This window comes from Mauremys reevesii, linkage group 2 (genome assembly GCF_016161935.1).
Source record: "Mauremys reevesii isolate NIE-2019 linkage group 2, ASM1616193v1, whole genome shotgun sequence".
Classification (NCBI taxonomy): Eukaryota; Metazoa; Chordata; order Testudines; family Geoemydidae; genus Mauremys; species Mauremys reevesii.
Window position 1 is genome coordinate 61,251,675 of NC_052624.1, and position 27,643 is coordinate 61,279,317.

At 44.9% G+C, this 27,643-nt stretch overlaps 2 protein-coding genes across 2 annotated transcripts in view; one reads left to right on the top strand and one right to left on the bottom strand.

Moving 5' to 3' along the window:
• Positions 1–757: 757 nt before the first annotated feature.
• Positions 758–27,643, top strand: part of FAM221A (family with sequence similarity 221 member A) — a 33,798-nt gene continuing 6,912 nt past the window's right edge. Inside the window, exons 1-6 of the mRNA XM_039521215.1 lie at positions 758–1,003; positions 4,978–5,151; positions 12,357–12,547; positions 14,995–15,201; positions 20,229–20,339; positions 21,087–21,175. Coding sequence (XP_039377149.1) covers positions 939–1,003; positions 4,978–5,151; positions 12,357–12,547; positions 14,995–15,201; positions 20,229–20,339; positions 21,087–21,175 — 837 coding nt within the window. The 5' untranslated portion in view covers positions 758–938. The remainder of the gene's footprint in view (positions 1,004–4,977; positions 5,152–12,356; positions 12,548–14,994; positions 15,202–20,228; positions 20,340–21,086; positions 21,176–27,643) is intronic.
• LOC120396398 (craniofacial development protein 2-like) lies at positions 10,307–10,624 on the bottom strand. The gene has a single exon (XM_039521216.1). It carries the CDS (start codon positions 10,622–10,624, stop codon positions 10,307–10,309), a length of 318 nt encoding a protein of 105 aa, XP_039377150.1.

Consider the following 27,643-nt stretch of genomic DNA (forward strand, 5'->3'; position numbering starts at 1 on the left):
AGGATGGGCATTGTGGGATACCTCCTAGAGACCATTTATAGTGACATAACCAAGTGCAGTGTCTATACTGACACTTTGTCGATATAGCTTTGCTGCAAAAAGCTCTACTCCTCTCACTGAGGTGGTTTTATTATGTTGGCATGGGCGGGAGGAGCGTTTCAGTGTGTACACCTCCACCGTTTTGTCCACGAAAGTTGATTTTTGTTGATAAAACTCTAATGTAGCTAAGCCCCTAGTGTGGACCAGGCCTTATACTGGCATAAAGCCTTGTTTACAATGAAAGCCTGGTCTACGCTCAGGGGCAGCTCTACGTATTTTCCTGCCCCAAGCACAGCAGGCTTTCGGCAGCACGCCTGCAGGAGGTCCGCTGGTAATGCAGATTTGGCGGCATGCCTGCGCGAAGTCCCAAGGTCCCGTGCCTTCAGCGTACGTGCCACCGAAACGGCAAGACTGGCAGACCTCCCACAGGCATGATGCCAAAGGCAGCCTGACTGCCACCCTCACAGCGACCAGCAGGCCACCCCCCCGCGGCTTGCCGCCCCAGGCACGGGCTTGGAGCGCTGGAGCCGCCCTTGTCTACACTAGAAACCTTTCGCTGTCAAAGCTACACTCCTGTGGCTATATCACCAGCCCTCCTACCCAGATCCCTCTCCCCCCGCAGAAAGACCAGCGGGGGTTGAACTGCCCCCCCGGGGGTGGGGGCTGTACTGAGGTACCCGCCGCAGCTGGGCGGGAAGCTCTGGGCGGGCGCAGTTGGCCAGTCCCCGCTGGAGACCCGTTGAACCGGCGCCAGCCTAGCAACGGCCCGGGAGCGCGAAGGGCGGGGGTAACCGCTCGTCTCCCGCCTGGGCCGCCTGCCCCCTCGGCTGGGAGGGAGGCGCTTCCGAGCCGGAAGCCGGCGCTGCGAGGCGGCCCCCGGGCCTGGGAGACCGGCGCGGATGGAGCGGCTGCGGGTGCAGGCGGGGGGCACGGCGGCGGTGGACGAGTACGTTGAGTACCGGAGGTGAGGGGCCGCCTGCACTGCGGGGGACGAGACCGCACTGAGCGCAGGGGCTGCGGATAGTGTGAAGGCCCTTCCTGGTGTGGCTGAGGCGTGGGTCACCGCCACTCGCCCGGTCCTAGGGATGGGGGCGCAGATCGCTGCTGTGTAGTTCGCAGGCTCTTTCTCCTGCTCCCGTAGAGGCTGGGCTGGGCGGGGAGATGGCTGAGGGGGGTCAGTCTCTCTCCCCCCTACCCCTTGTTCTGGAGATGGGGGCGGGGGGTGCTGGTTGAAGCAGCAGGAGTCACTCTCCTCGGGGAGCGCTTTATTAAAGCTGAAATGCCGTTTTACGAGAGAATGAACGTGAATCCCTGGCGGGGCTGCTTTGACGAATGCAGCTAGGGGAATCCTCTAAATTAAAAGTGTTGGACACGGGGTAATTTCTCAGCCAAGTCAGCCTCTGCTGTTAGACCCCTGGGAACCTGATGCCACAATGCAAAATTATACCAATATATTTGATCTGAAAAGATTTTTTTTCTCATGTAAATCCGTCCCCTCCCAAAGATAATTAGAAACCGGGAATCTTTGTTTTGTTTTTTTGAGACACAGGGAAAGAACGCTTTTTTCCTCCATGGAAACACCAGAGCAACAAAGCTTCTTTCTTAGCAGAGGGGAGGAGTGCTTTGTAAATAAAAATGTTATTTCATACTCCACCTGAGGTTATAATCCTGATTTATCTACCTTTTGCTGTTAGACTTCTTTTTCTACTGTGCAATATGTTACTCTGATTTTTAAGTTATCATTCACTGAAATTCTGGGTACGAGAGCTCAGCAAAGTTTAGAGTCACTAGGACTCCAGAATGTTTTCATGAGTTCTGTGGCTAAGTCAGAACACTTTAGAACTTAAAAAAAATGTTTCTTTTTCAAAAGGCTGGGGGAGGGAAATCTTCCAACTACTCTATGCAATGCCTTTGTCTCTGATGTTATGGCTCTATTAATATTTGTCTCTTTGCCAAACCCAGGGTTGTGAGTTCAATCCTTGATGGGGCCACTTAGGGATCTGGGGCAAAAATTGGTCCTGCTAGTGAAGGCAGGGGGCTGGACTTGATGACCTTTCAAGGTCCTTTCCAGTTGTAGGAGATTGGTATAGCTCCAATTATTATTTTGACATGCAAGTATCTTTTCTGTTGACATGTTGTAACTGGGCACAGATTCACCCAGCAGCACCTCCTGCTGGTTGTCCTCAGGAATTAGCATCCAGACTCCAGAGCGCCTTCTTCGGGCTAGTGTTTCACCACCACTGCTGGCCCCCCCATGTCCCTCCAAGGACCCCAGTGCCCCTTTAACTGGGTGCTGCCCCCCAGACAGTACCCCCACAGTTCTAGGTCTCCCCATCCTAGGGGAAACCCCCCCCCCCCCACTAGCCCCACTTCACCTCAGTCTTGGCTACTGCCCAGTCTCCATCTAGCCCCCATTCACTGCGGCAGACTGCAGTATAACCCACTCATCACTGGCAAAGGAGTTTGGACCTGCTGCTTCTGCCTACCCATGGGCTACCCCATTGCAACCCTGCACCTGTTCAGCCTATAGTCAGGCCTGCAGCCTGGGGCTTTCCAGGCCAGAGCTCCCAGCTCCCCTGGCCCTTCCCCAGCCCAAGCTAGGTATCTTGCATGGGTCCCTGCAGCCAGGCCCTTCTCTCTCTACCAGCAGAGGGAGACTGAGTGGGCTTTTGGCTCACAGCCTCTTATAGAGGCCAGCTGGGCCTGACTGGAGCATGGCCACAGCTGAGCCTACTTTCCTCCAATCAGCCCAGGCTTCTTGCCCCAGCCACAGCCCTCTGATCTTTTAGATATTACATCTCAGTTGAAATATGATAGTTGAAATTATGTTTCTGTTTCCCCTGCCCAGGCATGCTTGTATGCCTGCCATCTGCCCAAGAGTAAGCTTTTGTGAAATAGTTCAGGAGGACAATAAGCCAGTTCTACTATTTTTTTCAGGAAATACAAGTTGACACATTTTATTTTGACAATTATAAAAATGTCCCCATTTATAAGAATCTATAGGTGCATCTTGTTAAAATAATAACTTTTAAAAAAACCCCAAAAGTAATTTAGCTCCTGTTTTACTGAGCATACATGATGCAATAGCTTGCACACTATTTTTAGCTTAAGAAAACATTCAGTAAAATATGAAAGATGCAGGTAATCATACTTTTTATCCATATATGTTCAAAATGCTTTAAAAAAGAGGGTAACTTTCAATAAATTGTGATATCAGGTGTGGATGAAATATATTAGCACATATTACTGTGATATTGTACGTTACTGATATATTGTGAATTTGCATATGTATATCCACACTGTAGCTTACTGAAAAACAGGCCCATGTTATATCTATTTTAGAAAGTCATGCAACTTATCATAATAATACTATAAATTATTATAGCATTTTATAAACATGAATGAATTAAGTTTAACAACTCAATGTTACTTTGTGTAGCAGGTAAGTATTATTCCTGTTACACAAATGAGGAAACCAAAGGCCTTCTAGGGCTTGTCCTCACTGCAGAGTTAACTAGAATTATAACTTGAGTGTTGCCCCTTGAGTCCTGTACACATACACAGATCTGTAACTTGAGCATAGTTAATTCAAGCTGGCTGGCCTGTTGGGATGGTTAGTGCTCTGGTTAGCACAGCTCATCAGCTGCTTATAGCAGTGTTTCTCAACCGGGTTATGTGTACCCCTGGGGGTATGCAGAGTTTTTCCACGGGGTACATCAACACATCTTGATCTTTGCCTAGTTTTACAACAGGCTGCATAAAAAGCACCAAAGTCAGTACAAACTAAAACTGAAGATAGACAAAATGAGAAAATAAGCAATTTTTCAGTCAGTGTGCTGTGACACGTGTATTTTTATGTTTGATTTTGTAAGCAAATAGTTTTTAAGTGAGGTCAAACTTGGGGTATGCAAGGCAAATCAAGACTTCTGAAAGGGGTACAGTAGTTTGGAAAGGTTGAAACCTACTGGCTTACATAATTTTGTGCTGCTAATACACTATTCGATACAACTGGAGTGTTATTTCATGGTGTGGCAGCTCTCATTCAAGCTGGGTTAACGTCAGAAGAGTTAACTCAAGTATAGATAACTCTGGAGTGAAGACATAGCCATATAGCAGTGGCCTCTGAACTTTTCAGGGTCATGCCCACCTTACCCCTGTCTGCACCTCCCCCCGCCCCACCCCAAGCCAGGGACAGGAGTGGAGTCACGTCTCCTGGGGCAGGTGGGGACGTGAATAGGGGTAGGGGAGCAAGACTTAGAGTGGTTCTGGGGTTGGGAGTGAGCCAGGACCGGGGCTAGGAACAAAGTCGCAGCGAGGGGCTAAGGTGGGGGCGGGGGTGGAACCGCAGCTGGGCTACGATGGGTGCAGGGCTGCAGTGAGGCTGAGGCCAAGGCCAAGGCCAGAAGCTGGGGATATGGCTGGGGGCAGGGCCAGAACAGAGTTGGGGGTGTGTGGTGCTTCCTCTCCACCCCCTGTGGGGGCTAGCCTGGGCACCACCGCACCCCACTGAACATTCCTTTATGCCCCCTCAGGGGGTTGTGCCCCACAGTTTGGGGACCTCTGCTGTAGAGAGATGACGTGACTTGTTAGAGGTCATGCAGGAAGTCTGAGTCAGAGCTAGGAAGACCCCAGCATTCCTGACTTGCAGTCCATTTTCTTCAATGTAAAAAGGAACTTGGTAGGTCGCCTCTTGACTCCATCCTTCGAGATACTTTTCATAGCATTAAAACCAGTTTATAAGCATTTGTTTAAAAACTTGAGTACAGTTCCTTACAAAGGCCCTCTCTAGGGTACTATTATGGAAGATATAATAATGTTCAGTGTTGTTTACTGGTGCATCATTATATATTTTCAGAATTGCAACCTACCTTTGCCCCCTCGATTTTACTGAAAGTTAAATGTAATTAAAATATTATGAAACACAATTACATGTTGCAGAATTGTAGGTGATGACGACGGAGGGAAACTCTTTACCCCAGAGCAATATGAAGAATACAAAAGAAAAATTTTACCAATACGATTACAGAACAGATTGTATGTGAGCTGGAGATCACCAACTGGGATGGACTGTAAACTTGTGGGCCCGGAGACACAGTGTTTTTGTACCCATAGGTGAGTTTTTTTTTTCTTGCTAATGAACTTTCTTTTTACTTAGAAAATGTAAAATGCTTATAAAAAGCACTGTCATACCAGTAATGAGCTTGAGAATCTAGAGATATAAAGATTGATGTAATTTAAGGAAGCATTTTTGAGATGAAAGAAATCATTCCATAGTGTTCCATAAATGCATAAGAACATAAGAACGGCCGTACCGGGTCAGACCAAAGGTCCGTCTAGCCCAATATCCTGTCTACCGACAGTGGCCAATGCCAGGTGCCCCAGAGGGAGTGAACCTAACAGGCAGTGATCAAGTGATCTCTCTCCTGCCATCCATCTCCATCCTCTGACAAACAGAGGCTAGGGACACCATTCCTTACCCGTCCTGGCCAATAGCCATTTATGGACTTAACCACCATGAATTTATCCAGTTCTCTTTTAAATGCTGTTATAGTTCTAGCCTTCAGAACCTCCTCAGGTAAGGAGTTCCACAGGTTGACTGTGTGCTGCATGAAGAAGAACTTCCTTTTATTTGTTTTAAACCTGCTATTAATTGTTAATTTCATTTGGTGACCCCTAGTTCTTGTATTATGGGAATAAGTAAATAACTTTTCCTTATCCACTTTCTCCACATCACTCATGATTTTATATACCTCTATCATATCCCCCCATAAGTCTCCTCTTTTCCAAGCTGAAGAGTCCTAGCCTCTTTAATTTTTCCTCATATGGGACCCTCTCCAAACCCCTAATGATTTTAGTTGCCTTTTTCTGAACCTTTTCTAGTGCCAGTATATCTTTTTTGAGATGAGGAGACCACATCTGTACGCAGTATTCGAGATGTGGGCATACCATGGATTTATATAAGGGCAATAATATATTCTCAGTCTTATTCTCTATCCCCTTTTTAATGATTCCTAACATCCTGTTTGCTTTTTTGACCGCCTCTGCGCACTGCGTGGACATCTTCAGAGAACTATCCATGATGACTCCAAGATCTTTTTCCTGACTCATTGTAGCTAAATTAGCCCCAATCATATTGTATGTATAGTTGGGGTTATTTTTTCCAATGTGCATTGCTTTACATTTATCCACATTAAATTTCATTTGCCATTTTGTTGCCCAATCACTTAGTTTTGTGAGATCTTTTTGAAGTTCTTCACAGTCTACTTTGGTCTTAACTATCTTGAGCAGTTTAGTATCATCTGCAAACTTTGCCACCTCACTGTTTACCCCTTTCTCCAGATCATTTATGAATAAGTTGAATAGGATTGGTCCGAGGACTGACCCTTGGGGAACACCAATAGTTACCCCTCTCCATTCTGATAATTTACCATTAATTCCTACCCTTTGTTCCCTGTCCTTTAACCAGTTCTCAATCCATGAAAGGCCCTTCCCTTTTATCCCATGACAGCTTAATTTATGTAAGAGCCTTTGGTGAGGGACCTTGTCAAAGGCTTTCTGGAAATCTAAGTACACTATGTCGACTGGATCCCCCTGTCCACATGTTTGTTGACCCCTCAAAGAACTCTAATAGATTAGTAAGACACGATTTCCCTTTACAGAAACCATGTTGACTATTGCTCAACAGTTTATGTTTTTCTATGTGTCTTGCAATTTTATTCTTAACTATTGTTTTGACTAATTTGCCTGGTACCGACGTTAGACTTACCGGTCTGTAATTGCCGGGATCACCTCTAGAGCCCTTTTTAAATATTGGCGTTACATTAGCTAACTTCCAGTCATTGGGTACAGAAGCCGATTTAAAGGACAGGTTACAAACCTTAGTTAATAGTTCTGCAACTTCACATTTGAGTTCTTTCAGAACTCTTGTGTGAGTGCCATCTGGTCCCGGTGACTTGTTAATGTTGAGTTTATCAATTAATTCCAAAACCTCCTCTAGTGACATTTCAATCTGTGACAGTTCCTCAGATTTGTCACCTACAAAAGCCGGCTCAGGTTTGGGAATTTCCCTAACATCCTCAGCCGTGAAGACTGAGGCAAAGAATCCATTTAGTTTCTCCGCAATAAGTTTATCGTCTTTAAGCGCTCCTTTTGTATCTCGATCATCAAGGGGCCCCACTGGTTGTTTAGCAGCCTTCTTGCTTCTGATGTACTTAAAAACATTTTGTTATTACCTTTGGAGTTTTTGGCTAGCCGTTCTTCAAACTCCTCTTTGGCTTTTCTTATTACACTCTTGCACTTAAGTTGGCAGTGTTTATGCTCCTTTCTATTTGCCTCACTAGGATTTGACTTCCACTTTTTAAAGGAAGTCTTTTTATCTCTCACTGCTTCTTTTACATGTTTGTTAAGCCACAGTGGCTCTTTTTTAGTTCTTTTGCTGTGTTTCTTAATTTGGGGTATACATTGAAGTTGCGCCTCTATTATGGTGTCTTTAAAAAGCGCCCATGCAGCTTGCAGGGATTTCATTTTAGTCGCTGTACCTTTTAACTTGTGTTTAACTAATCCCCTCATTTTTGCATAGTTCCCCCTTTTGAAATGAAATGCCACAGTGTTGGACTGTTGAGATGTTCTTCCCACCACAGGGATGTTGAATGCTATTGTATTATGGTCACTATTTTCAGGCGGTCCTGTTATAGTTACCTCTTGGACCAGCTCCTGCACTCCACTCAGGATTAAATCTAGAGTTGTCTATCCCCTTGTGGGTTCCCGTACCAGCTGCTCCATGAAGCAGTCATTTAAAGTATCGATAAATTTTATCTCTGCATTTCGTCCTGAAGTGAAATGTTCCCAGTCAATATGGGGATAATTGAAATCCTCCACTATTATTGAGTTCTTAATTTTGGTAGCCTCTCTAATTTCCCTTAGCATTTCATCATCACTATCACTGTCCTAGTCATTCATTCATTCATGCCCGTCACCCCAACCGGGGTATGGGCCGCCAACCACAGATCTCCATAGTCTTCTATCCTGGGCCATTCGCTCTAGCTGGTTCCAGGTATAGCCCATTTTTTTGCTATCAACCTGAAGGTCGCGTCGCCAGGTATTTCTTGGGCGGCCTCTTTTCCGCTTGCCTTGGGGGTTCCACTGCAGTGCCTGTCTGGTGATGTTGGTTGGCTGCTTGCGTAGTGTATGTCCTATCCAGCCCCTCCTTCTCCTTCTAATTTCTTCCTCTGCTGGGAGTTGATGGGTTCTCTCCAAGAGGTGGATGTTACTGATGGTGTCTGGCCAGCGGATCTGGAGAATCCTTCTGAGGCAGCTATTAATGAAGGTCTGGATCTTCCTGGTGGTTGTTTTGGTTGTCCTCCAGGTTTCAGCTCCATACAGTAAGACTGATTTCACGTTGGAGTTGAACAGTCGAATCTTTATTGCCAAAGACAGCTCTCTGGAGCTCCAGATGTTCTTGAGCTGTAAGAAGGCTGCTCTTGCCTTACCAATCCTTACTTTGATGTCTGCGTCTGTGCCACCCTGCTGGTCGATGATGCTACCTAGGTAGGTGAAGGACTGCACTTCTTCCAGGGGGCTTCCATTCAGTGTGACTGGGTCGTTGCTGATGGAATTGATCCTAAGGATCTTGGTCTTATCCTTGTGGATGTTGAGGCCAACCTGTGATGACGTGGCTGCCACTACGTTGGTCTTCTCTTGCATCTGCTGTTTACTGTGCGAAAGGAGTGCAAGGTCGTCGGCAAAGTCCAGGTCATCAAGCTGGGTCCACAATGACCATTGGATTCCATTCCTACGCTTGTAAGTGGATGTCTTCATAATCCAATCGATGTGAGAAGAAAGAGAAGTGGTGACAACAAGCATCCTTGTCTGACTCCGGTTCGCACCTGGAAGCTGTTTGTGAGCTGCCCTCCGTGGATCACTCTACAGTATATGCCGTCGTATGAATTCTTGATCAGGTTGACCACCTTTGCTGGGATGCCATAGTGCCGAAGGAGCTTCCAGAGGGTCTCTCGATCCACGCTATCGAACGCTTTCTCATAGTCAACAAAGTTGATGTACAACGAGGAGTTCCACTCCATAGACTGCTCGACTATGATGCGGAGCGTTGCTATCTGGTCCGTGCATGATCTGTTCTGCCGGAAACCTGCCTGTTCATCTCGTAGCTGTGGATCGACGGCATCCTTCATTCTCTCTAAGAGGACTCGGTTGAAGACCTTCCCTGGCACCGACAGGAGTGTGATTCCTCTATAGTTGGCACAGTTGCTGAGGTCTCCTTTCTTGGGGATTTTGAGGAGATATCCCTCTTTCCAGTCAGCCGGAATCACTTCTTCTTCCCATATCTTCTCAAAGAGGGGGTACAGCATTTCCACTGAAGCATCCAGGTCTGCTTTCAGGGCCTCTGCTGGGATATCGTCAGGTCCAGCCGCCTTCCTGTTCTTCATCATGGTGATGGCTTTTCTGATCTCGGCTCTGGTTGGTTTATCGCAATTGATTGGGAGGTCCTCATTGGCTGGGTCGATGTCTGGTGGATTTGGTGGTGCTGGTCTGTTCAGGAGTTCCTCAAAGTGCTCCGCCCATCTGTTCATCTGTAGTTCTATTCCTGTTATAGACTTTCCCTGCTTGTCTTTAACGGGACGTTCTGGCTTGCTGAACTTTCCAGACAGTCGCTTGGTAGTATCGTACAGCTGTTTCATGTTACCGCTGTATGCTGCCTGCTCTGCTTCTGCTGCCAGTCCATCCACATAATCTCTCTTGTCCTTCCTAATATTCCTCTTCACTGCTCTGTGGGCTTCAGCATACTCTTTTGAGCTTTGGCCTTTGCTGCTCTAGTCCTGCTGTTGTTGACTGCTGCCTTCTTCTTCTTTCTGTCTTCTATCTTTGTCAAGGACTCTGCTGTGATCCACTCTTTCTGCTGGTGTTTCTTAATTCCAAGCACTTCCTGGCATGCTGACCTAAGCGTGTCTCTCACTTTCTGCCATCTGTTGAGTACACTGTCTTCCTCTTCCTCAGACCGATCCTGTAGTACTAAAAACTTATTCTTCAGCGTCAATCCAAAATCTTCCTTGGTCTTATGGTCCTTCAGAAGGTTGACGTTGTACTTCGCTCTTCTGTCTGGCGTCTATCCAGTTCTTCTTCAGCTTCAGCTTCAATCTGGCCACCACTAAGTGATGGTCGGACGCCACGTCTGCTCCTCTTCTAACTCTAACGTCCTGCAAGGATCTTCTGAACTTCTTGCTAATGCAGACATGGTCGATCTGGTTTTCTGTCATGCCTGCTGGCGTACCCAGGTACTCTTGTGGATCCGCTTGTGAGGAAAGATGCTGCCTCCTATGACCAGGTTGTTAAGTGCACACAGATCCACAAATCTCTCTCCATTCTCACTCATCTCTCCCAGAGCGTGGGTCCCCATGACTTGTTCGTATCCTGTGTTATCAGGTCCAATTTTGGCATTAAAGTCTCCCATAAGGATGGTAATGTCTTTGTCTGGGAGAGTCTCTAATATTTTCAGGAGTCTGTTGTAAAAGTAGTCTTTGTCCTCCTCTTCACTGTCATTGGTTGGAGCGTAGCACTGAACAACATTCATCTTAATCCTCTTCATTTTAGTTCTGAAGGATGCTGTGATGATCCTGGGACCATGTGCCTCCCAACCAATCAGTGCTCTCTGTGCCTGTTTGGACATCATGAAGCCTACTCCCTGTGTGTGGGGTGCGTCGCTCTCTTCATGTCCTGAATACAGCAACAGCTCTCCTGTCAACAGTCGTCTCTGTCCAGCTTGCGTCCATCTTGTCTCGCTAATGCCTAGTAGGGTCAGGTTGTTGCTCCTCATCTCTGCTGCAACCTGCGCCGTCTTTCCTGACTCGTACATGGTCCTCACATTCCATGTGCCGATGGTAATCCTCCTGGTTGTAAGAAGGGTGATCGGCTTAGTGGCTTCCTCACGGCTTTCATCACCCAGCGTCATGCATCTTCGAGTTGAAGACCCTTCTTTTTCCAGGCTAAAAGTCTCTGTTAACTCTATTGTTGGCGTTTCTGTAGCAAGCTGATTTTTACAGGGTGGAGTTGCTAGCCCCACGCCCAACCCTCCTCCTTTACCCTGACTTGGGACAGGCAGATGGCCCCAAAGGACCTCTCTGGTGGAGTTACTGTCCTAGTCAGGTGGTCGATAATAGATTCCTAATGTTATATTCTTATTAGAGCATGAAATTTCTATCCATAGAGATTCTATAGAATATGTGGATTCACTTAAGATTTTTACTTCATTTGATTCTACATTTTCTTTCACATATAGTGCCACTCCCCTGCCGCATGACCTGTTCTGTTCTTCTGATATATTTTGTACCCAGGAATGATTGTGTCCCATTGGTTGCTCTCAGTCCACCAGGTTTCTGTGATGCCTATTATATCAATATTCTCCTTTATCACAAGGCACTCTAGTTCACCCATCTTATTATTTAGACTTCTAGCATTTGTGTACAAACACTTTAAAAACTTGTCACTGTTTATTTGTCTGCTCTTTTCTGATGTGTCAGATTCTTTTTTCAGTTTATCATCTGACCTGGCCATTACATTATCCTCTTCCATCCTCTGCTCCTGACTATAACCTGGAGATTCTCTATCATTAGACTCTCCCCTAGGAGAAGTCTGTGTCCGATCCACATGCTCCTGTGCAGCAGTCAGCTTTCCCCCATCTCCTAGTTTAAAAACTGCTCTACAATCTTTTTAATGTTTAGTGCCAGCAGTCTGGTTCCACTTTGGTTTAGGTGGAGCCCACCTCTCCTGTATAGGCTTCCCCCATCCCAAAAGTTTATAAACGCAGTTTATGCTTGGAACCGTGAGTCTATCAGAGACTGAAGTGGTCAGAGGTAAATTCAAGAGTTTAGAGCTTTGAAGCTACTGATATATTTACACTTATTGTGTGGATCTATAACCATGTGATTCGATCGCCACATACTGTTTTGAATATATATACTTGAAATGGCGCCAAAAATCAAATGTAAAGGTCTGCCATATTTTTTCACTAGGGTATAACTTAAAGCACTTGAAACCCCACACACCACTGAAAATTATCTTTTGTGAGAATGAGCACTTTTTTTGTTTGTAGAAGAACTAAATGTATCTCTGCATTAAACTTGAAATCTAAATTATAAATTCTTTAAATAAATTTTTAATGGTAAACGCTGAATGACTTTGAGCTATAATTGTTTGCAGTATTGTTGCAGCTGTGTTGGTACGTCACCAACCTTGTCTCTTTGAACTATAATGGTATTGTTATAGCCAATATGCATATGTACTAATTTCTTTTTTTCTGTTTTTAGGTATAAACAACACAAAACAGATTATGAAGAGATTCCAAAAGATCGCCCTATTTGTGTACCCTGTCGAGTGAGCCGTTGCCAGTGCAAATCCTATCACTATGTCCCTCTAAATGGCACTCAGCCCATTCGTTGTAGATGCAAGCACTTTGCTGATCAGCACAGTGCAGCACCTGGATTTTCCTGTAACTCCTGTAAGTTAGTTTCCTATAAATACACATGCAGTATTCTTTACTGCTAATTTAAGAAGCATACACTTTAAATACAGGTATATTTTCTAAACTTAGCAGGAAATAGCACTTCATGCCCATGCAAGATTATTGGTAACACTGATTTAACATACTAATGGTTAAATCCTGGTATCACTGAATTCAGTGGAAGTTTTGCTATTGACTTTAGTGGTACTAGGATTTGGCCCTAAAACAGGAATTATTAACATCAGCAGTTAAACTACGTACTCAAGTATCAGAGGGGTAGCCGTGTTAGTCTGTATCCACAAAAACAACGAGGAGTCTGGTGGCACCTTAAAGACTAACAGATTTATTTGGGCATAAGCTTTTGTGGGTAAAAAACCCGCTTCTTCAGATGCAAACTATGTACTGATTTTTTGTCTTTTAGATCTCTCCAAATGATATATTGATTAATATTTTTAGCCAGATTTCTAGATTGTAATTGCATGAAGTATGTGAAATAATTTATACAGGAAGGATCTCATAAACCAGTTTTGCTTGCAGAATGGGGAATAATATCTAACAGAATAATATACAACACTGATCTCCCATGTTTAAGAAAGATTAATTCAAACTGGAACAGGTGCAGAGAAGGATTACTACGATGATCAGAGGAATGGAAAACCTACCTTATGAGAGGAGACTCAAGGGGTTTGGCCTGTTTAGCCTAACCAAATGAAGCCTGAAGGGAGATATGATTGCTCTGTCGGAGAGGGAATGGAGTTATTTAAATTGAACACCAATGTTGAAACAAGAACAAACGGATATAAACTGGCCATAAATAGGTCTAGGTTTGAAATTAGATGAAGGTTTCTAACCATTAGAGGAGACAAGGTCTTGGACAGCCTTCCAGGGGCAGCAGTGGGGCAAAAAGCCTAACTGGTCTAAGCTTATGGAGGGGACGGTATAATGAGACTGCCTAAAATGGCATATGGCCCATCAGTGACTGCTAGTACAAATATTCCCAATGGCTAGAGTTGGGACACTAGATGGGGGCGCTCTGAGTTACTACAGAGAATTTTTTCCTCGGGTTTCTGGCTGGTGGTTCTTGCTGACATGCTCAGGGTCCAACTGATAGCCAATTTGGGGGTTGGGAAAAAATTTCCCCCCAGGTCAGATTGGGAGAGACCCTAGAGGGTTTTCACTTTCTTCTGCAGCATGGGGTACAGGTCACTTGCAGGTTTAAACTAGAATAAATGGTGGATTCTCTGTAACTGGAAGTCTTTAAATCATGATTGGGGTGCAGGAGGGGGTAAGGGCTCTGGGCTCTGGCTGTGGGTGCAGGCTCTGGGGTGGGGCCAGAAATGAGTAGTTCTGGGTGCAGGAGGGGGCTCTGGGCTGGGGGAGGGGGTTGGGATGCAGGAGGGGGTGAGGGCTCCGGGGTAGGGCCAGAGATGAGGGGGCTGTGGGTGGAGCAGAGGGGTTTGGTGTATGGGAGGGGGCTCTGGGCTGAGGCAGGGGTTGGAGTGTGGGAGGAGTACAGGCTGTGGGCTGGGGGTGCAGGTTCCAGGGTGGGGCTGGGGATGAGGGGCTTTAGGGTGCAGGAGGGGGCTCCGGACTGGGGGGTGAGGGTTGGGGGGTGAGGGTTGGGGCATGGGGGGAGGTCAGGGGTGCAGACTCTGGGCAGCGCTTACTTCAAGCAGCTCTCGGAAGCAGCAGCATGTCCTCCCTCTGAGACCAGCTTCTATGTGGAGGCGCAGCCAAGCGGCTCTGCAAACTGCCCCATCTGCAGGTGCTGCCCCCGCAGCTCCCAGAAGCAGCAGCATGTTCCCCCTCTGGCCCCTACATGGAGGCACAGTGCTGGCCAGGCAGCTCTGCATGCTGCCCTGTCCGCAGGTGCCCGATTGAGCCAATGAGAGCTGCAGAGCCAGTGCTTGGGGCAGAGGTAGCATGCAGAGGCGCCTGGCTGCTCCAACATGTGGGGGCTGGAGGGGAGGACAAGCCGCCGCTTCCGGGAGCGGTGTGGAGCCACAGCACAAGCAGGGAAAGCCCCCGACCCTACTCCCCGGTGGGAGATCAAGGGCCGAATTAGTCTGGACACAGCCTGGACGCAGTCTGGATGCAGCCTGCGGGCTATAGTTTGCCCACCCCTGCCTTAGCTGAAGCTGCCTCCAACTTGTTGAAATTGTTTGATAAATTGTGGGAGCACAGTGCACAATCAATCCTTTGATTTGCCTGGGACTGATTCCAGGAATAGAACTCAGATCTCCTGATTCCCGTGATTTAACCACACGTTCATCCTTTCTCTTGTAGAGCTTCCAAATGGGAAGTGTGGTTGGGTACTTACACATGGAAGGAAATCAGCAGTGCTTGGGAAAGCAACAATTTAGGGAAATTCTCTACTATGTGTGATAATGAATGAACAGACTCAATTATCATCTCACTCTGAATACTTTTTATTTTTAATTTAGGTTCCAAATGTTCAGGATTTCACAGCTGCTTTACCTGTGGGTGTGGTCAGCCAACATATGCGCATGAAACGGTTGTGGAAACCAAACAAGAGCGCTTAGCCCAGGGAAAACCTGTGGGGCAGGATGTTCCCTATGCTGCAATGGGAGGATTAACTGGCTTTAGTTCACTGGCCGAAGGCTATATGAGACTTGATGACAGTGGAGTAGGTAAGTGCAGGAGACTTGAGATAACATTTTGATCCTTTGTCTATTTAATTTTCATATTTGAAAATCTGTTGAATATTAAATTTCAGGGCAAGTTAGACCTTCCCATAGGATGGGGACTCCAAATCACTGATTTTTTTTTCATAGATTTAAAGGCCAGAAGAGATCATCATGATAATCTTCTCTGACTTCTTGTAGAAAAGAAGCTATAGAAATTAGAGGCTATGACATAGTTGGCATCACAGAGACTTGGTGGGATAATATGCAGGACTGGAATATTGATATAGAAGGATACAGCTTGCTCAGGAAGGATGGCAGGGAAAAAGGGAGGAGGTGTTGCCTTATATATTAAAAATGTATACACTTGGACTGAGGTTGAGATAGAAATAAGAAACAGACTTGCTGAAAGTCTCTGGGTAAGGATAAAAGGGGTAAAAACAAGGGTGATGTCATGGTAGGGGTCTACTGCAGACCACCAAACCAGGAAGAAGAGGTGGATGAGGCTTTTTTAAATTAACTAGCAAAATCATCCAAAGCACAGGAGTTGGTGGTGATGGGATGGGATGGGAGGGGAGGGATAGCTCAGTGGTTTGAGCATTGGCCTGCTAAGCCCAGGGTCATGAGATCAATCCTTGAGGGGAGAGATTTGGGGATTTGTCCTCCTTTGAGCAGGGGGTTGGACTAGATGATCTCCTGAGGTCTCTTCCAACCTTAATAATTTATGATTCTATATCCAGACATCTGTTGGGAAGACAACAGCAGGGCATAGATTATTCAACAAGTTCTTGGAGTGTACTGGAGACAATTTTTTATTTCAGAGGGTGGAGAAGGCTACTACAGGGGAGGCTGTTCTATATTTGATTTTGACAAATAGGGAGGAACTTGTTGAGAATTTGAAAGTGGACTGCAACTTGGGTGAAAGTGATCATGAAATGATAGAGTTCATGATTCTAAGGAATGGTAGGAGAGAGAACGGCACAATAAAGACAATGGATTTCAAGAAGGCAGACTTTAGCAAACTCGGAGTTGGTAGGTAAAATCCCATGGGAAGCAAGTGTAAGACTTTTGGCAGTTTTTCAAAGAGACATTGTTAAGGGCACAAGAGCAAACTATCCAACTGCATAGGAAAGATAGGAAGTATGGCAATAGACCACCCTGGCTTAACCAGGAGATCTTCAATGATCTAAAACTCAAAAAAGAGACTTACAGAAAGTGGAAAGTCGGTCAAATTACAAAGGATGAATATAAACAACACAAGTATGTAGGGACAAAATTAGAAAAGCCAAGGCACAAAACGAGATCAAACTAGGTAGGGACATAAAAGGAAACAAGAAAACATTCTACAAATACATTAGAAGCAAGAGGAAGACCAAGGACAGAGTAGGCCCATTACTCAATGAGGGGGGAAAGACAATAACAGAAAATGTGGAAATTGCAGAGATGCTTAATGACTTCTTTGTTTCGGTTTTCACCAAGAAGATTGGTGGCGATTGGATGGCTAACAGTGAATGCCAGTGAAAATGAGGTAGGATCAGAGTCTAAAATAGGGAAAGAACAAGTCAAAAAATTACTTATACAAGTTAAATGTCTTCAAATCACCAGGGCCTGATGAAATGCATCCTAGAATACTCAAGGAGTTGATTGAGGAGATATCTGAGCCATTAGCAATTATCTTTGAGAAGTCTTGGAAGACAGGAGATATTCCAGAAGGCTGGAAAAGGGCAAATATAGTACCCATCTATAAAAAGAGAAATAAGGACAACCTAGGGAATTACAGATCAGTCAGCTTAACTTCTGTACCTGGAAATATAATGGAGCAAATAATTAAGCAATATAACAGTCACCATGGATTTGTCAAGAACAAATCATGTCAAACCAACCTGATAGGCTTCTTTGACAGGGTAACAAGCCTTGTGGCTGGAGGGGTGAAGCGGTAGATGTGGTCTATCTTGACTTTAGTGAAGCTTTTGATACTGTCTCACATGACCTTCTCATAAACAAACTAGGGAAATACAACCTAGATGGAGCTACTATAAGGTGGGTGTGGAACTGGTTGGAAAATCTTTCCCAGAGTAGTTTTCAGTGGGTCACAGTCATGCTGTAAGGGCATAACGAGTGGGGTCCCGCAGGGATCGGTTCTGGGTCTGGTTCTGTTCAATATCTTCATCAATTATTTAGATAATGGCATACAGAGTACACTTACAAAGTTTGCGGACTATACCAAGCTGGGAGGGGTTGCAAGTGCTTTGGAGGATAGGATTAAAATTCAAAATGATCTGGACAAACTGAAGAAGTGGTCTGAAGTAAATAGGATGAAATTCAAGAAGGACAAATGCAAAGTACTCCACTTAGGAAGGAACAATCAGTTGCACACATACCAAATGGGACATGACTGCCTAGGCAGGAGTACTGCGGAAACGGATCTGGGGGGTCATAGTGGATCACAAGCTAAATATGAGTCAACAATGTAATGCTGTTGCAAAAAGGCAAACATTCTTGGATGTATTAGCAGGAGTATTGTAAGCAAGACATGAGAAGTAATTCTTCTGCTCTACTCTGCACTGATTAGACCTCAACTGGAGTATTGTGTCCAGTGCTGGGTGCCACATTTCAGGAAAAATGTGGACAAATTGGAGAAGGTCCAGAGAAGAGCAACAAAAATGATTAAAGGTCTAGAAAACATGACCTATGAGGGAAGATTGAAAAAAATGGGTTTATTTAGTCTGGAGAAGAGAAGACTGAGAGGGGACATGATAACAGTTTTCAGGTACATAAAAGGTTGTTACAAGGAGGAGGGAGAAAAATTGTTCTTCTTAACCTCTGAGGATAGGACAAGAAGCAATGGGCTTAAATTGCAGCAAGGGTGGTTTAGGTTGGACATTAGGAAAAACTACCTAACTGTCAGAGTGGTTAAGCACTGGAATAAATTGCCTAGGGAGGTTGTGGAATCTCCATCATTGGGGATTTTGGAGGCAGGTTGGACAAACACCTGTCTTGGATGGTCTAGATCAGCGGTCCCCAACCTTTTTGGCACCAGGGACCGGTTTCGTAGAAAAAAAAATTTCCGCGGACCTGTGGGATGGTTTTGGGACGATTCAAGCGCATTACATTTATTTTTGTACTTTTATTTCTATTATTATTGTAATATATAATGAAATAATTATACAACTGACTATAATGCAGAATTAGTGGGAGCCCTGCCCCCTATCTGACCCCCACCCACTTCCTGCCCCCGACTGCCCGCCCCCCTCAGAATCCCTGACCCATCCTGCTCCTTGTCCCCTCACCATCCCCCAGAGACCCCCACCACCCTGGGACCCCACCCCTGCTCCCTGTCCCCTGACTGCCCCAACCCCTATCCCCGAGTGCTGACAGACCCCCGGAACACCCACAATCCAACCCCATTCCCTGCCCCTGACTGCCCCCCCCACCTCTGCCCCCTCCCTGTGCCCTGACTGTCCCCAGGACTCCCTGCCCCGTAGCCCAACCCCCCGGCCCCTGCCTCTTACCCCCGGCTCCCTCCTCACCCGGAGCCTCAGCGCCTCGCCCGACAGCTGCAGCGTGCCTCCGGCGGGGCCTGAGCTCCGTCCCGCTCAGAGCCGCATGGTGAGGGGGCGGGGCTGGGAGCTCCACGCCGAGCGGAGGCAGCTGAGCTCAGCCCGGAGCTCGCAGCCCCGCCCCCTCACCACACGGCTCTGAGGGGGCGGGGTTCAGGGGCCCCGCCGGAGACACGCCGCTTGATGTGCTAGGGGTCAGTTTGCGGCCCGGTTCCTAACAGGCCGCGGACTGGTACCGGTCCGCGGCCCGGGGGTTGGGGACCCCTGGTCTAGATAATACTTAGTCTTGTCTTGAGTGCCAGGGACTGGACTAGATGACTTTGAGGTCCTTTCCAGTTCTGTGATTCTATGAAATTCATTCATTAATTTCTGTATCCAGAAGAGTACATTCTGGTTGAATGACATTGACATTCAGTGAAGACATTGAAAACTTCTACTTGATATTCCGCTGCTTATATATTCAAGAACTGAGTTGGCCCTCTTAGCCACAGAGTTATATTGGGATCTCATGTGCCACTTGGTTATCTAACACATAAGTACAAGTCCTTGTCAGAAGCATTTCTTTCCAAGATACAGTCCCCCATCCTGCATGTGTGATCAAATTCTTTGTTCTTTAGATGTCCGATTTTGCATTTGGCCATACTGAAATGCATGTTATTTGAATGAACCCAGTTTACCAAATTATTCAGATCACTCTTCATAACTGACTTATCACTGTTTATCATTCCACCAATTTTTGTGTCATCTACAAACTTTACTAGCCATGATTTTATGTATTTTTTCCAGGTCACTTGTAAAGATGTTGAATGACATTGGGCCAAGAACAGATCCCCATTAGAAACACTCCCATTCATTGATGATTCCCCATTAACAGTTACATGTTGGGGTATCTTCCTATTTTCTCTTAACATTATTCATTTTAAGTTTTCAGCCTGACAAGTACAGATAAATGATTTTTTTTCCAGTGTAAGGCACAATTTATAGTGGGATTTCAAGCTGATTTGTTACAAGTCTACAATTAATACTCAGTATATAAAATTGGACAAAATGTAGAACTGGGTTGTTGTCTTACACCACTGGTTCTTAGAGAACTTCTGATTCTCTCTATTCCCCTGTAATATAGTTTTGAATGTAGGAGTCTTTATTTTGAAATACTGTTGGTATTTAATTATATTTTAAATTCTGGGTCTGGTCTCCACGATCTTTCTGCAATGTAGTTACTGTATAGTACAGTCACAGCAACAGGAAGAGAAGAGCTCAGCCATTTCATTTCTTTTCAAGCCATACTTTGGTTCTTTTACCACACCTATTTTCTTCTAGTATTCTGGATAATACACAATGTGTAATTTTTTCATGTGGTTTACTACATATCAGCATTATTTATTTTAAGTGATAGGTATATTTGGTTTCCATCATGTATGACTCCTAACGCTTCTTGTGAAGCTAATTTTTTTCCAATATGTTTTCTATTAGGGGCACCCTCTGCTGAATTTCTAGAGTTACCTAGTAGTGGCATGGATCATCCATTTCTAAAAGCATTCCAAGGCCCCTCCAGTTCTGTACAAGCCAGCTCACAATTAACAGGTGGTAATGAAATGAACTAACCATTTTTTTATTTTTTTTAAATTGTGGTGTATTATTATATTCACTCAGTATAAAGGCACTGTATAATGTTGACTTTTTGATGAGTTAAGGAAAGCTTAAAAGTGTACATTAGAGTTCAAACTAAAGCGAGTATTTAAGATTATTTCCTCTAAGAGGGATGTATGTAATTAATATACAAACTTTTCTGTAATAAAGATGTTCAAAACAGAAAGGTTTTTTCATTGTTGTTTTAGAAAATCTCTCTCCCATTAGTTTAATATGAAACTAGATTTTCTTGATTTTGATGCCCTCCCCCTGCACCTGTTTCCTTCCTTAATAATGGAATCCCCTGGTCACTGGAGTACCATCTCTCCGTTTTTGTTTCCCAGTAAGAGATCATTGTCTGAACACACACTTTATATGTATTTACTCAGTGTAATATTGTGCAACTGGTTTCTCCCTATATGGACATAGCTGTGAGTTCACTTCTGCCCAATTATGTGCCGTGGCTAGTAAGATGGTAGTCACAATGTAGCTCCTCTGAGGCCTCTCAGAGAAACTACCAGTCTTTTCATTCCAGACCTAGTTAACAGTGCTGCTTACTTGACTGGAGATATTGCTTTTAAGTAAAATAGGGCACTTCTCCCTTGTGCAGACTGAAATTTATTTGAAAATCTTTTTCCAAATTGATTTGACATCAATAAAACAAGTATTTTAAATAGACATTTGTTTTGGGGTATTTTTCAGGTGGTTCTAGTGCAGCAAAGCACATTTCTAATTTAAGGAGTTCTGAAGAAGATGACATGGCTTACTTTGAAAAACAGTACCAGGAACGGGTAAGTCATTGTATTTAGAGCTTAATACAAACATGTTCCTTAAAAATAAAGTGGCTCAATTTAAGTTAAAATTGAACTTGCCTACAATGGTTCACATTGCTTTAACTGCTATTCTGATCCTGAAAAAATGTATTAGCATTTCAAAATGAGGGTTACAACATAGTGATCTAATAGTGTAGGTCCATAGGCCAATCATATCTGGAATAGTTCAGTGACCTTCCTACCTAGATCAGGCAGATTAAATTAAAAAACTTAACTTGCTTTGGCCAGAGGAAAGCAAAAGCATAATTGCTCCAAAATACCAAACAATCACAAAAAGAAAAAACTCGGTAATTGTTTTGGACAACTAGGAGAAACTGTGCAAAAAAAAAAAAACAGACCCCCTTCGGATACTCAGGAAAGCATGAACTGCTACTCTCAGGCACAAAACTTCTTAATACCTCTTTAATTTATATGTAGTCATTCAGATTCTGGTTTAACTCAGTATTACTTCATTCCACCATCTTAGCCAGAAGTGAATTCTACTCATTTACCAATTCCTCTATAAAGTAATATTTCACTTAACTAGTTTTAATAAAGCCTAATGTTATGCTTGTTTCTTGCATCAGGTGGTGTTTTTTCTGTCAGAACTGGTCTTTGAAACTCTGAATCTTTTCTTGAGAAACATTACAAAAATAAAGAAGAAATGTGCTACAAATTTTGCAAATGTAATAGTTTATAGATATAGCATTACTACTAAGTCTCAAGACTTTTTCCAGTATTTTCTTTTCCTTGGTGAAGAGGCTGAAAGAATTTCAGATATTCGATCCAGTCCTGCAAAGACTGAGGCATGTGCTTTTTTTTTAGCACGAATAGTCTCACAACAGGACTACTTATCTGTGTGCATAACTTTAACCTTGTACGTCTTTGCAGGGTGCCTTACTCACTTTTTTGTCAATCTTCTCCATCTTCCCAATGGGGATCCACTACCATGGCAGCAGCGAGGTCCATCTCTAGCTGGCCCCTCACACACCAGCACCAGCAGAAACAGCAGGAGAGTACCTTCAGTCACTTACTACTTTCAGAAAATTTCCTTTAATTTTCAAAAGATTAAAGTGAGGCTGTGACTCCTCTCCCAATCCCTCCCTCAGCTCAGGAACCATCACCAGGAATAAGGCAGCCTAAGGGCTTTGTTCTTTTAAAAGGAAAGAGCCCCATCCCAGCTCCTCTAGACACTTCTCCACATGCTGGCCAGGAGGCCACTTTTCAGCTCTTACTCAGACAGGACTAAAAGGTAAGTGTTATTTCTCATCCTCTACATCTCCCTCCCAAAGCAGGCAAGAGCAACAGGGGTGTCATTACAACACAGACAGTTTATTTCAAGGAAATAGATATCTGATGCCATTGATACTTCCTCTTACGGGGCTCAGCCCTATTATTGTCATTTATTACAATTTCCATTCCTGTTATGCCTCCATGCTTCTAGCATACCCACCACTGCTCCAGGAACACACTGCTCCAGCTCTATCCCTTCCCAGGACTCAGCCAAGTTACAGCTCCAAAATATATCCAACAGAGCTGTCTTTCCTATGGCAACTGGTGAACCAGAAAACTGTTCCTTCACTTGGAACATCCCATGGCAACATTTACTTCATTACCTATCACAGTTCAAATTGGGAGGACCTGTCCAAGAAAACAGAAAAGCAAAAATAAGAAGCTAGATTCGAGACATAACACACCTGTATGCTGCACAGGTCCACTACATAGTCCACAGGACAGAAACAGACAGCACAAGGCATCACAAATTGAAGCTGATGTTAATCAATGCAAGACCTGCCACTAGGGTATGTCTACAGTACGAAATTAGGTCGATTTAATAGAAGTCAATCTTTTAGAAATCGATTTGATACAGTCGATTGTGTGTCCCCACTGAGCGCATGTGCGTCCACAGTACCAAGGCTAGTGTCGACTTTCGAAGTGTTGCACTGTGGTAGCTATCCCACCGTTCCCACAGTCTACGCTGACCATTGGAATTCTGGGTTGAGCTCCCAATGCCTGATGGGGCAAAAACATTGTTGCGGGTGGTTCTGGGTACTTGTCGTCAGGCCTCTGTCCTTCCCTCCCTCTGTAAAAGCAATGGCAAAAAATCGTTTCTCGCCTTTTTTCCTGGGTTACCCATGCAGCCAACATAGCACGGCAAGCATGGAGCCCGCTCAGCTCACTGTCACCTTATGTCTCCTGAGTGGTGCTGGCAGACGCGGTACTGCAGTGCTACACAGCAGCATCCCCTTGCCTTGCCTTGCAGATGGCAGACGGTACAATACGACTGCTAACCATCATCGTCCCGTGGGTGCTCCAGGGCGACCTCAGTTAGGTTAGTCGGTGGCACCTGGTCAGACATGGGTGCTCCTGGCCAGCCTCAGTGAAGTTGGTTGGGGGCACCTGGACAAAAATGGGAATGACTCCAGGTCATTCTCTTCTTTAAGCTTTGTCTAATGGAGATTAAGTCCTGCCTGGAATATCATGCCAGCTGGAGGCTTATGCCTCAGGCTGCTCTCCCAGTAGGCAGCACCGCACGGTCGCACCTACCCCAGCCTACCCCTTTCTCCCATGGCTCATGAAGCCTGGACAGTAGTAAGGAGCAGTTCAACTATAGGCTGAGCAAGTGCATAATCGTGGTATAATATACCTTTGGACATTTAAAAGCTCGCTGGCTCAGTTTACTGACTCGGTTAGACCTCAGCGAAACCAATATTCCCATCGTTATTACTGCTTGCTGTGTGCTCCACAATATCTGTGAGAGTAATTGGGGAGATGTTTATGGCGGGGTGGGAGGTTGAGGCAAATTGCTGGGCCGCTGATTATGTGCAGCCAGACACCAGGTCGGTTAGAAGAGCACAGCAGGGCATGCTGTGCATCAGAGGTGCTTTGAAAACCAGTTTCATGACTGGCCAGGCTACGGTGTGAAAGTTCTGTTTGTTTCTCCTTGATGAAAACCCACCCCCTTGGTTCACTCTGCTTCCCTGTAAGCCAACCGCCCTTCCCTCCCCACTTTGATCTCCACTTGCAGAGGCAATAAAGTCATTGTTGTTTCAAATTTATGCATTCTTTATTAATTTGTCACACAAATGGGGGGATAACTGCCAAGGAAGCCCAGAAGGGGTGGGGAAGGAGGGAAGCACAGGGGTGGGGTAGTTGTAGGGACACCCCCAAGAATGGCATGCAGCTCATCAGAGAAATGGCATGTCTGGGGCTCTGACCCGGAGCGGCCGTTTGCCTCTCTGGTTCTTTGGTAGGCTTCATGCGGCACTGCTGCGGGTCCCTGTTATAACCTCTGTCCTTCATGCCCTTGGAGATTTTTTCTAATATTCCGGCATTTTGTCTTTTGGAACGGAGTTCGGATAGGACGGATTCGTCTCACCATACAGCGATCAGATGCAGTACCTCCCATTCGGTCCATGCTGGAGCTCTTTTGCGATTCTGGGACTCCATGGTCACCTGTGCTGATGAGCTCTGCATGGTCACCTGTGCTGATCAGCTCGCTACGCTGGCCAAACAGGAAATGAAATTCAAAAGTTTGAGGGGCTTTTCCTGTCTACCTGGCCAGTGCATCTGAGTTGAGAGTGCTGTCCAGAGCAGTTACAATGGAACACTTTGGGATAGCTCCCGGAGGCCAATACCATCGAATTGCATCCACACTACCTCAAATTCAACCCAGCAGGGTCGATTTCAGCGCTAATCCCCTCGTCAGGGATGAGTACAAAAATCGATTTTAAGAGCCCTTTAAGTCGACAAAAATGGCTTCGTTGTGTGGATGGGTGCAGGGTTAAATCGATCTGAGGCTGCTAAATTCGACCTAAACTTGTCGTATAGACCAGGGCTGACAAACAATACATTACCTCATCAGTGATGAGGCACCTGATATAGCCTGCTTCACCAAGTCCTGGCTGGATGACAGAGCAAGTCCTGTACTAGCCAACCGCATTCTCCCAGGATACTTGGTACACCCCTGACCTAGAAAGGACAAAAAGCCAGTTGGTACTACATTCATTTTCTTTGCAAATGTCAAATGCAAGCGAGGAGCCTCAGATAAGACAACTTCATTTGAATTCATTCATCTGACAGTCAAAACCAGAGCAGAGAGTGTGTGTGTGTGTATAGATTTTATGCTTATTTACAACCACTGCAGAAAAGGGTTCATGAAGGAGCTCACTGGCATGTGGTTGGCAGTGGTGGTGAAATACCCCAGACTACTTGTCCTGAGAGATTTCTGTATTGATACTAACAAGGCCTCAGATACAACCCCCTCAAAACTCATCACCTCACTTGTCTCCCTAGGACTTTCATAGGTCATCTCTGGCCTTTTGGTTTCAGTTTTTACCAAAAAATTCTGGGTTTTACAAAAGCAATTCCCCCCAAATATTGGAAGGGCCAGAACTTCCCAGCTGTCCTCTCTGGAAGGTGAGGTGGTGGCTCGATAACCTGGGTGGCCCTGGTTTCTGATCCACCATCTCCTTTTCCAGAGTGGAGGGGATGGATCAGAAGTACTAGAATGACTTGAGTGCTGATGTATATACTGCTGTCAATCCCACACCCATCACATACATATTACCTGTTCTACAGATAGCATGGATGTTTATAGCATTCAAAGCAAATAAGTTAGTGAACTACTTTTCATGCCAAAATTAGTCAAAAATGAAAAATTGTATTCGACTATGTTTCAAAACATAAGGGCTGTTTTGGATGTTAAAAACACAAAAACAGGAGAGAAGAGGAGAGAGATATTTACAGAGAAAACTGCAAATTCATTTTTTGCACTGATTTTCACCCATTTTTTGCAGGGCCACCCAGAGGATTCAGGGGGCCTGGGGCAAAGCAATTTCAGGGGCCCCTTCTATAAAAAAAGTTGCAATACTATAGAATACTATATTCTCGTGCAGGCCTGGGGCAAATTGCCCCACTTGCCCCCCCGGGCAGCCCTGATTTTTTGTAATAAACATTGATAAATTTCCAGGAAATTTGAAACAAAAACAGAAAATTCAGGGCCTTACCCGCATAGCTAACTCGTACTCCAACGAATTCCAAAGCCTGCTAAAGGATAACAGCACCTCACCCCCGGGGTGAGGAATCAAGGACCTGGTCAATCATTATCACTCTACACTGGCCTCCGCCATTGACATATTTGCCCCCAAATAGCCCCTTCTCCCCATTGCCCACACAGATTATCTTGATTTTATGACACCCTGTGCCGGATGAAGAGAGAGGGTGGAAACTCAAATGCTGATGGCGGAATACAAAGACTGATTCCTACAGGATGAAACAAATTCCTCAAAGCCTATACTGAGGCTGCATTGCAAGCCGAGAGAGCCTTCCTATCAGCTTTCTTTGAGGCTGCCAAATCCCACCCCTCGAGGTAAATTCCTTCAATCCTGAATGCCTACAACCTGTATCAGAGCCAAGAACACCAAGCACCACAAAAAAACTATCACTGAAAAGATCATGCACATTCAGGAAGTCTTCTCAAACAGCATGCATCTGCTCTGCCTGCACTCACTAATCAAGAACCAGCTGCATTCTCAGAATTCAGTAAATTGACTCATCAAGAAGTTCTGGACACCCTAAAGGAGTCCTGATCCAAGACTTGTTCATCACTCTTTCACAAGCCATGAAGGGCATAGGTGAGATTCACAACTAGTGCCACTCCTGAGTGAAATAGCCAATGCTTCAGTCATGCTGTCTAGAGTGGTACACGACTGAGTGCCAGCCTCAGGGCAGACAAACTGACAAAAGTAGGGCAGATATCCCAAACTAGTGGTATGTATTATAATTAGATTTTAACAACCCAGTAACAAATGTGAACTCCTGGATCACTGTAACAGTCTTACCATGGAGTCACAGACCATGCTCTTGGGCTTGCCAATCTATCTTGCCACACAGGCAAGCTGGATTTAGTCATAAATGGTCACTTACACCAGAAATTATAAAACATTTAGGTTGCAAGCAGTCACTTACCCCAAATCAATTTGTACCTTAGATCTCACACCAAAGACAATTCTGGTAGCTAATCCCATAGTAAATTAACAGAGGATTTATTAACTAGGAAAAAGAAATGAGAGAATTATTTACAGGTTAAAGCAGGTAACATGTATACACAAATGAGTTCAGCCTATGGTTCCATGTCAACTATCTTTATTTCCCTCTTGCAGCATTCCAACTCATGGGATGAGGCATTCTGCATGTGCTTCTCCCTGGGTGGATGGGGTAATCAACAAAGCTTTTGTCCTACAATGGCCCACAACTTTGATAGCCCTCCTGGATGAGCTGGGGTAGCCACTCTTCCCATGTGAGTTCACAAGTTCAGAGCAGTCATTTTTAAAGTTATAAAACAAACTTATATTTTACCTTGTAGCATGGTATATAGACATTACAATTGTAATGTTAATGCATGCAGCAACTTAGTTATTTTATAGCATCTAAACACATTCTTAC